The sequence below is a fragment of the Natator depressus genome, chromosome 5 (assembly GCF_965152275.1).
Source record: "Natator depressus isolate rNatDep1 chromosome 5, rNatDep2.hap1, whole genome shotgun sequence".
NCBI classification, from domain to species: domain Eukaryota; kingdom Metazoa; phylum Chordata; order Testudines; family Cheloniidae; genus Natator; species Natator depressus.
The window spans coordinates 43,745,032-43,756,197 of record NC_134238.1 but is presented as its reverse complement, the minus strand read 5'-3'; the positions used below and the strand labels follow the sequence as shown (position 1 = coordinate 43,756,197).

General features: G+C 43.3%; 1 protein-coding gene across 2 annotated transcripts in view; it reads left to right on the top strand.

Annotated features, from left to right (window-relative positions):
* Nucleotides 1-2,005: 2,005 nt before the first annotated feature.
* The window catches only part of TENT2 (terminal nucleotidyltransferase 2), a 76,026-nt gene continuing 66,865 nt past the window's right edge, over nt 2,006-11,166 (top strand). Inside the window, exons 1-2 of one of the 2 annotated variants that reach the window (XM_074953973.1) lie at nt 2,006-2,187; nt 10,561-10,775. In XM_074953973.1, the coding sequence (XP_074810074.1) occupies nt 10,621-10,775 (155 nt within the window). In that variant the 5' untranslated portion in view covers nt 2,006-2,187; nt 10,561-10,620. The remainder of the gene's footprint in view (nt 2,188-10,560; nt 10,776-11,166) is intronic. The other variant, XM_074953972.1, reaches the window with a different exon arrangement.

Genomic DNA, 11,166 nt, shown 5'->3' with positions numbered 1-11,166 from the left:
TTCATTAACATGGTTCAGTCATTAAGACCAGGATACAGTCCACCCAACAGAGCAGATGTCGCAGGCAAATTGCTGGATAGAGTGTATGAAAGAGAAATTGAGCAGTGTGCAAAAGTTCTAGCGGGTGAAATTGTTAACCTGAGTCTTGATGGGTGGAGCGATGTCCACAATGATCCTGTTGTATGTGCTTGTGTGACAACAGAAGAAGGGAATGTCTTCCTTGCAGAAACAATTGATACATCAGGAAATGCACACACAGCTGAATACTTACAAGTAGCAGTAAAAGCTATAACAAACTGTGAAAAAAAATGTAAATGTCTAGTACGCAGCTTGGTCACAGACAATGCTGCAAATATATCCAAGATGGGAAGAAATTTAGAAGAGAGTCCCAGGCTAACAACATACGGTTGTAGTGCTCATTTGATGCACCTCCTGGCCAAAGACTTCAGTGTTTCAGAAATAAAGGCTAATGTTGTTGAAATTGTAAAATACTTCCGTAACAACCACTTTACAGCAGCTGCTCTGAAAAAAGTGGGAGGAACCAAGCTAATTCTCCCACAAGACGTGCAACGGAACTCAGTAGTGGACTGTTTTGGGCACTATATTAAGAACTGGCCTAATCTGATGACAGTTTGTGAACAAAATCGTGAAAAAATAGATGGCACTGTCACAGCCAGTTCTCAACATTGGGCTTAAGAGAAATGTTGAACACATGCTGAGTACCCTGAAGCCTATTTCTGTAGCCTTGAACAAAATGCAGGTTTTGTTTTATTGCTGACGCTGTTGAAATTTGGAAGGAACTGAGTGAGATCTTAAAAAGAGAAATATGCAATGACAGAGTTAAATTACATGCATAAAAAAAACCAAAAGGGACAAGCACTGTCATCTATTTTTTCACGATATTCATACTATAGAATTAGAATTTATAATCCCTATTCCATGATATCTTTGAGCTATAATGTATCTTAATTAAAACTATCTTTAGATATGTTTTTCCTCAAAAAGTATGTTATCAAAAAAATCCAATTTAAATAAAAAAAAAAATCAGATTTTTTTTTATTTAAAAAAAAATCATTGATTTTTATCCCCCCGCTAGTGTGCGATTTACATCAGTGGGAGCAATTTAGCAGCATAGACCGTTACAAAGTTTAGGTTGACATAAGCTGCCTTAGGCCAATCTAACTCAGTAGTGTAGACCAAACCTTAGTCTGCAAAGTTTTTCAGTGCCAATCCATCCGTGAGTTCAAAAAACAAGCTCTCTCTAGTGCTGTGTTTATACTTTCCAATTCTAGGTACTGGGCCCTAAACGACCAGCTCTTCTCATCCCATCCTCAAAAGTCTGTACACGCGCCGAGCAGCCTCAGATGAAGCCCTTCCGAGGAGAAGGGACGTTAGGAAAGGGGAGAAAGTGTTTAGACTTGAGGAAATGAGGAAAACAGCCTCGTTTTTAGCGCAGCGACAGTCCAAGGGCAACCTGCCAACAGATTAACCTATTCCTGCAGGACAGGGTTAGCGGCAAGGAGCTGTTCCCGAGCCCTCTTTGCCAATTCCACCGCCTAGGCCTCTGCCCTACAGCGTCCAGCCGCCGCGGCGGGATCATTTCAGCCGGCGCGGGGGCCGGCTCACCTCTTGAAGCACAATCTCTGTGTGCCCCAAGGCTAAGTGGCAACGCCGGGACCTAAGTGATCATGATGCAGCAGACCATTAAACCCATTGCCGCAGCGCCGCCTAGCGGCTGAGCTCGCCCCGCAGGCTCCAGGAGACTCACGCCGCTGCAGCAGGAGCGGGGAGGGCTGTGCCCGCTCCCAGAAAGTTCATCCCAGGGCGGGGGCGGCCCCTAAAAGGCTCACTCGTCCCGGCGCCCACAGGCAGGGAACAGAAAAAAACGATGCAGCCACGCCTCTTCTGCACGAGAGGGGGTGCTGCGCATGCGTACGGTGACCCGCCTGAGGCCAGGGACGGGAGGGGCAGAGCGCTTACGTCATGCCGGCGCTTTCTGCATCCGGGTCAGAGGGCGGTTCTCAGCTGGGTAGCCCCTGGCCCAGTTGACTTCCGGCGAACCCCTGCCGGCGGAAAGCAGAGCGTGCTGTCGGCCGCTGACCGCCCGGGGCCGGCACAGCGCTGCGTCCTATGCGGGGCTGGCGAGGCCCCGGCTCCTCCACTGCCAGTCCCTGCCCTCGGACTGGAGTAAGTGTCCCGGCCCGGGCGCCTGCCGCGGGGTCCTCTGTCGGGGGTGGCCGCGGGTGAATCGCTGCTCAGGGCCCCACGCTCCGTCCCCCCCTTCCCCCTCCCCCGCTTGCTGCTGGGACAGAGGTATTGCACCAGGGGGTACAGAGCTGGGAGCTTGGAGCGTTGGCGCTGAAGGTGGTGGGTTGGGTTGGGTTGGGTTGGGTTGGGTGGGGTGGGGGGGATCAGAACGGCCATACTGGGTCAGACGAAAAGTCCGTCTAGCCCAGTATCCTGTCTTCTGACAGTGGCCAGTGCCAGGTGCCCCATAGGGGATGAACAGGGAATCATCAAGTGATCCATCCCCTGTCGCCCATTCCCAGTTTCTGGCAAACAGAGGCTAGGAAGACTTCAGAGCATGGTTTTGCATCTCTGTCTATCCTGGGTAATAGCCATTGATGGGCCTAACCTCCATGAACTTATCTAGTTCTTTTTTTTTTTAACCCTTTTATAGTCTTGGCTTTCACAATGTCCTCTGGCAAGGAGTTCCGCAGGTTGACTGAACGTTAGGTGAAAAAAATACTTCCTTTGTTTGTTTTATATCTGCTACCTATTGATTTCATTAGGTGACCCTTAGTTCTTGTGTTATGAGAAGGCGTAAGTAACACTACCTTATTTACTTTCTCCACATCAGTCATGATTTTATGGGCCTTTATCATATCCCTACCCCTAATCATTTTTATTGTCCTTTACCATACCTTTTCCAATTCCAATATCTTTTTTTTTTTTTTTTTTGAGATGGGGTGACCACATCTGCACTCATGGATTTGTATAGAGGCAATATGATTTTTCTGTCTTATTATCGTTCCCTTTCCTAATGATTCCCAACGTTGTTAGCTTTTTTTTTTTTACTGCCATTGCACATTGAGTGGATGTTTTCAGAGAACTATCCACAATGACTCCAAGATCTCTTTCTTGCGTGGTAACAGTTAATTTAGACCCCCATGACTTTATATGTATAGTTGGGATTATGTCTTCCAAAGTGTTGCATTTATCAACATTGGATTTCATCTGCCGTTTTGTTGCTCAGTCATCCAGTTCTGTGACATCTCTTTGTAGCTCTTCGCAGTCTGCTTTGGGCTAAATTGTCTTGAGTAGTTCTGTATCATCTGCAAATTTTGCCACCTCCCTGTTTACCACTTTTGCCAGATCATTTATGAATATGTTGAACAGTACTGGTCCCAGTACAGACCCCTTGGGTACACCACTATTTATCTCTCTGCATTCTGAAAACTGGCCATTTATTCCTACCCTTTGTTTCCAATCTTTTAATCAGTTTCTGATCCATCAGAGGACTTTCCCTCTTATCCCATGACAGCTTACTTTGCATAAGATGTGTGGCGTACAGAGCTGGGGCCTAGGGCACTGAAGGTGTGTGCCGGGAGATGTGTGGGGTACAGAGCTATGGCTGCCTAGGGCACTGGACATGAGTGCAGAGATGCGTGGAGTACAGAGCTGGGGGCTCGGGCCCTGGAGGTGTGTGGGGTACAGAGCTGGGGGCTCGGGCCCTGGAGGTGTGTGGGGTACAGAGCTAGGATGTATGGCTTGGGCAAAGGTACTGTTCTGTGGTTTGGGGGCTGGCAAGATGTGAGGGGATGTGCTCGTGGCACTAGAGTACAGAACACTTAAGGGATGTGTGTGTGGGGGGTGTTGTAGTACAGAGCTGGGGGCTTGGGCACCAGGTGCAGGGCACTGGAAGCATATGTGTGGTATGCATGCTGGGATCTGGAGGCATTAGGCCACAGCACACTGCAAATGCAGGTGGGACTCCACGGGGTTGGAAGCATGTGGTGTGTTTATTGGTGCAGTTGTTGATGAGCATGGAAACACAAAGGTGGGTATGTAATGTAACCTAAGGTTTGCAAAATGTTTCCACAATTCTGCAGAGCACTGATGAAAAAGTGATAAATGATGATAAATTCTATATTTAATGAAATAACTGTTTTTAGTGACTTAAACATGAACTGAATAATAGGCTGAATCCAATAGCCCCTGTTACATTGAATAATATATAAAAATAAATGGATCTTATGTTGTCCCTACATTTTTAGTTTTTATTATGCGAAAGATATTTGTATTGGCAGTACAGAACTGAGTTGGAAAAGTTGTTGAAGAGAAATTAGAGGATTTTGGGGCAGCTGGGTAGGGGATAGCTGGGACTTGTGGCACCTGGTAAGATGTTTATAATAGATTTATAGATTTCAGGCAAGAAGAGACCATTGTGATTATCTAGTCTGACCTCATGTACAACACAAGCCATAGAATTTCCCCAAAATAATTCCGAGACCAGATCTTTTAGAACAATATCCAATTTTGATTTAAAAATCCTCAATGACACTTGGTAAGTTGTTGCTATGGTTAATTACTCTCACTGTTAAAAAATTTACACCACGTGGGGGGAAGGATCTAAGGATTTCGTTGTGGATCTTTTGGCCATAGCATTGCCGCAGGAGCTTATGTTCAGCTGGTTATTCACCATGGCCCCCAAATCTTTTTCAGAGTCATTGCATCCCAGGAAAGCATCCCCCCAAACTGTAAGCACGACCTACCTTCTTTGTTCCTAGACGTATGTTTACATTAGCCCTATGAAAACACATATTGTTTGCTTGCGCCCAGCTTACCAAGCGATCCAGATCGCTCTATATCAGTGACCTGTCCTCTTAGTTATTTACCACTCCTTCAATTTTTGTGTTAGCTATGAACTTTATCAGTGATGATTTCATGTTTTCTTCCAGGTCATTAATAAAAATCTTACATAGTGTAGGGCCAAGAACTAATCCCTGTATGGTCCTATTAACAACACACTTGATGGATGATGATTCCCTGTTTACAAATACATTTTGAGACCTGTCAGTGAGTCAGTTTTTAATCCATTTAATGTGTGCCATGTTAAAAAAACCAACCAACCAAAAAAAACTAGGTAGATATAAAATTAATCAAATTTCATGTGGTACCAAGTCAAGCGCCTTGCAGAAGTCTAAGTATATTATGTCAACACTATTACCTTTATTAACCTAGTTTGTAATCTCATCTAAAATAGATATCAAGTTATTTTGACAGGATCTATTTTCCATAATCCCATATTGATTGGCATTAATTATATTAGTTTTCTTTAATTCTTTATTAATCAAGTCCAAGATCAGCTGCTCCATTATCTTACCTAGGATCGATGTTGGACTGACAGGCCTATAATTACCTGGTCGTTCTGTTTACCCTTTCAAAATATTGGCATTGCATTAGCTTTCTTCCAATCTTCTGGAACTTCCCTGGTGTCCAAGATTTCTTTAAGATCAACATTAACAGTCCAATAAACTCCTCATCCAATTCTTTTAAAACTATTGAATGCAAGTTTTCTGGACCTGCTGATTTAAAAAATGTCCAACTTTAGTATCTGCCATTTAACATCCTCCTGAGATAATGGCAGAATGTAAAGAGAGTTATGTGATATGACTACATCTCTCTTTTTTTCCCAAATACAAAACAGCAATATCTATTGAACATTTCTGCTTTTTCTGCATTATTGGTAATTCTACCATTTCCATTTAATAATTGACCAATATCATTGTTAGAATTCCTTTTGTTCCCAATATACTTTTAAAACTCTTTATCATCCTAACTCTGCTGGCAATGGGTTTCTTCTTGTGTCCCTTTGCTTCCCTTATCCATTTTCTAAAAGTCCTAGCATCTGGTTTATATTCAGAACTATCAGCTTCTCTTTTCTTCTAGTTGTTATATATATTTATTTTTTATGGCTGTTTTCACTTTCCCTCTAAACCAAGTCAGTTTTTTAACCAAGATGGCCTTATTCCTCAATCGTGGCTTTTGGGGCATCTAGTAAAGTATTCCTAAATATGTGAATGATAATTCTTCCTCCCAGCTGATTTGGCTCATAATTGTATTCAGCTTTGTGAAATTGGCCCTTTTAAAGCACCAAATATATATATATATATTACTGGTCTGGACTTTATTGTGCTTGCACATTATAAATGTGACCAAGTTATGATCACTTGTACCTAAGTTACCATTAATTTTAAATTCTGTGATCATTTCTTCATTATCTGTCAAGATGAGGTCTAATATAGAATTCCCCCATCTTGGATGAAACAATTTCTGAGCCAGGAAGTTGTCATCTACAATACTTAGAAATTCCAAAGATGTTTTGGTACTGGCAGCATGAGTCACCCAGACTGAAGTCCCCCATTATCAGTGCTTTTTTTCTGTAAGTACATAAGGAGCTAGTTATCTGGTTCCCTAGTGTGTGTTGAAGTTCTGTAGCAGCCCCTAATGCCCCGTTGTGTGCTTTATGTGTTAGGACATTGATCCATAAGCATTCAAGATCATTTTCTTCTGAGTTATCAGTGACTTGGAAACAAGTAATGCCATTTTTTACGTAGAGCACCACTCCCACTCCCCTTTTGGCCACTTGATCCTTCCTAAATAGGTTTTAACCATTAATTCCCTTTACTGAAGGTTAAAAATCATCCCACCAGATTTCAATTATACCAACAAGAGCAAATTTATGCTCACAAATGAGCAATTCCCTCTTGTTTGTTACCCAGGCTCCTAGCATTTGTGCATAGGCAATTAAAGAATTTCTTCTCTTCATGTCCTTTGGTTCATGATTAATTTTGTTCTCAACGTCTTGATTTTGTGCGGAGTGCTCAGACCTTCCCTCTTTTTACCCTCCTCTTTTGTTATTAGTTTAGCTACCTCCTGACTACTCTAGCCAGCCAGCCCCTGAGGAGATTGGTCCCCCTTCTGCTGAGCTCGAGGCCATCCAAACTTTACAGGTCCCTTTTCTCACAGAAGGTGGACCCAGAACGCCTCCACTGAGCACCCTGAATCTTCACCCCATTGAGCCTCACCTCCTGCATCCAGAGGACCCCTACATTCAGACCTCTCTCCGTGCTGAGCCCCCCTTCTCTGCACCTGGACCCCCTGGAAAGCCGCTCCCTCCTGCATCAAGACTCCCACTCCTGCACCCAGACCATCCCCCGCAGAGCCCTGTGCACTCGAACCGCCACCCCAACGAGCCCCTTACCCCACGGAGCCCCAATCAGCTGCACCTGGAACTCCACCCCACCAAACCCCATTCCCCCCAGCACCTGAACTCCCCCTGGAACTCCCCACACCCAGAGCCCCCTGCCAAGCCTCATCCCCTCACAGTCCCTCTGCTTAACCCCAACCACCTTCACCTGGACCCCCCTGCAGAGTCCCATTCCCCCTGTAGATGGAATCCCCCCCAATGAGCTGCCTGCACCCAGATTGCCCCGCACAGAACCCTCTCACCTCACACCTGGATTCTCACCACAGTAAGCCTCTCCACACTTGGATGCTGGGCTGAGCATGTTTGTCCCACACCTGGATAGCGGGAGAGCTCTTTGTGGACAAGCTTGATTTTCTTACAGATTGGGCTGAGCTGTCATTCACAGGTGTGTCCTGTATATCTCTCCATTCCTTTGGAACAGCTGGATCTTGAGAGGTCTTTTCCACCGTTTCCACACTGAGGACCTGGTATCAACTGGAAACTTCTAGCTTTGTGGAATTCCTCTTGATCCTTGTCTTTCTGGTGGCCTCAGCCTGCCCATCCTCATCTATCTCCAGCTGTATAGAATGCTGCTGTGACCTTTTGCCTCTGGTGGTTACAAACTGCCAGGTCTTTTCTCTGATTCTCTCTCTGTCTCTCTCGACTCCTTGGTGGCCAGCTCCTTGAATCTGGAGTACTGATGTTTCCTGAATCTGGCTGTCCCAGAATTCCTCAGCTTCTCTGGTTCTCTGTAGTGTCTCTACTTGCCCCTTCAATCCAAGTGGATGCCATTTTAGGTTTGTCAGCTATGCATGTTAGGACTCGTCTGTATGGGGAAATCTACCAGCATTACCATGCTGCTGGAGTTATATTGGTATAATTACCCATGTGGCACTGTATGTAGTGGTATGATAATGCTGGTAAATTTTCCCATTAAGACAAGCCCTTACCTAAATGTTTCTACCAGGATAATCAGTGATGAAAATTAATTTAAATGTTAACGTAATTTTCAAGCTTACTGATAATTATCACCATTTGCATAAACTGAGCAGTTCATATCTCTGAGCCATGGGTTTAGGTTGTATTCTGATTCAGGAAGCTAACTGGTGCATTGATTTATATTTGGTTCATGGTTCTTTACAACCATTTTTAAAAGAAAGTTTGGATTATGAATCAGTTCTCTTGTAAAGGATGTACTCACTTCAGGGGTTTTGTTGCTGCGGGGGTCATGGAATACACAAGGATTTAGTGCATATGAAGGGATAAAAGTTTTAGGGGATGCTGAAAACTGGGTGTGATGTGTGATGCAGTTGTTGCCATATCTGGTGCTGGAAGTGGGAATGGATCAGTTTTTTTTTTTTTCTTCTATGATATGTGGTTTCTCTTTTCTTAAGCAATTGGGAAATTCCCGCTGAGTTCCTTAATGGTTTAACTTTCTTTTTAGCATGAGCATATCAGTGTTGTGGATGGCACTCTTTTTTCTTTGTTTTTTTTTTCTTTTTTTTTTTTGTGGGGTAGTGTTTATAAAATCAAGTTGACAACCTAAAAATGTGGAAATATCTCACTTTATTTTCAAATTATTTTTAGGCATTCCAATGAAAAAGTTTGTTTATACAAACATCCCTATGCACAGTCTTAACTCTTGCAGTCAGCGGGGCTACTTATGTGATTAAGATTTGTGTTTGGGTTTAAGTCCCTGAATGTGAAACTGACTATAAAGAAAATTGAAAAAACTCTCTGGCTTTCACTGCAGCAAGGAGAAATGGGAAAAGTAAACAGCAGTGATGAGCAAACTGGATTTGAAAATTCTTCTGAGGCAGTGTTCGTAACTTAAGAAAGGAAACTTGTTTATAACATAAGTTGAGGTTTAAGAAAAAATGCTCAGGAATTTCTGTAGTGCATTAACAACTTCATTTTTGAGACAAATTAGACACAGAATTATGATGTCTGTTTGTTTTTTCTCTTTTAATCAATCTGATTTTTCTGATTCTATACAACGTATATGATTTAAATGATACTTTCTGGCATTTTCCTACATGGTGGCAGATTAAAATAGTGGGTTAGGTAAATTGTAACAGACTCTCAAATGTTTGTCACAGTCAGCTGAAGCAATGTGTAATTAAAAAAAAAAAAGTCAAACTTTTACTACTATTGCCTTAGAACAGTGGTTCTCAAACTTTTTTTTCCACAGACCACTTGAAAATTGCAGAAGGTCTCGGCAGACCACTTCATGATTTTTCCAAATGTTGTTTGTACCGTTAGCTAACTATTGTAAAGTGCTTTGGATAAAAGCCCTTAATAATTAATGATTTTTTGTTCTACAAATAAAAGCACACAACTCGTATTTTAAGATCAGGAGTCTTTCTAACGTGATGGATGTGCCCTCTCTTCTCTGCTGTGGCAGCCCCCGAGCTGGGTCTGGGAAGGAGGAGTGTCACAGCAGCCACAGAGCTGAGGCTGGGAAGGAGGGCCGTCTCTCCCCAGCAGCTGCAGCCCTGGAGCTGGGGAAAGTCGCCTCTTTCTCTGGCGGCCGCAGCCCTGCGTGTCCCTAATTCCCCCTACCCCCTCTTCTCACCCCACTGCCCCCTCCCACCTACCCTCTATTCCTCCCCGAAGGCCACCACGTCCCCTTACATGTGCATCTTCTCCAGGGTCCAGGCACCTAATTAGTGGATCACAGTTTGAGAGCATCTGCCTTAGAACTCTATCCTGTAAACGTGCATATGAGTAACTTTATGCATGTGAATAGTTCCGTTAGACTCAGTTATATTGTGGAAACTGAAATCATTTTAAAACTCTATATTACATTTCACCATTAATGTTGGCTGCTAACTTTTTGCATATTATTCATCTTGAGCATGATAATATACTAGTTTTGTTTTATGGTCAGTTGCACCTTTTGGTTCTTATCTAGTAACTGGGTGCTATTTTGTTTCTTTTGGAGTATGGCCTGGAAATGTTTAACTCCAAGTAGACTGTTTACATGGAAATCAATTTTCAACAAGATGGTGGAAACGCCTACCTTTAGGTTTTGTAAAACATTTTTAACAAAAACTAAATATGGGGAATTAAAATTTCCCTTTAAAAGAATTTTCTAAATCAACGTAACTAGTAATTAAAATGATTTTGTTTTACACAGTGCCTTCTCAGAAGGTGTTAAAATACCTATAGGATAAGGCTGAGAAAATCTAAGGTGACTTCTAGAAATCTGTTTGATTATTCTAGTTGTTCAGTGGTAAAATAGTTAAATCAATGCGTGACTTGAAAAGAAGTACATAATTAGTATTTTGTTAATTGCCTAATTTCAGGATTTTTTAAAATGGTGATGTAGGTAGAAGACTACATGTTCACTTTCAGTGAAGAAGAGCATGTTCCCAAATTCCTCCAACTTGGGTCGTCCACCCTTTCTTCCAAAACATCAGCAGCACAATAATTTCTTCAATGAGCTTCCTCTGAACATACCTCCCACTCTTCTCTCTCATCAGCAAATTGTTGATGCTCGGTTCAACTTTCAGAATGCAGCGTAAGTACAGTAGAATTTCAGAGTGGGAAATGATTCCCGAAAGGCCTGTGCTTTTATTTTTTTTAAACTGATCTCTGTTGGAGGGAGGAATCCAGGGTAAGGCGGTACGGGCTGGTACAGCATACTGGTAAAAAGCGGCCGCCTGTACCGCTGACTTTAAAGTGCTGCCGCGGCAGCGCTTTAACATGGTTGCTCCTTTTGCGCCTCCATGTTGGCAGCCCTGCTGGCTCCCTACTGGCAGGGCCACCGATGGGGAGAGGGGGGACGCAAAAGGGGCAGTGACTTTAAAGTGCTGTTGGGGCAGTGCTTTAAGCAGGGTCCTTTAAAGTGCTGTTGAGGCAAAAAGACTCTGCTTAAAGCGCTGCCCCTCCTCCCTCCTCTTCCCCCCCCC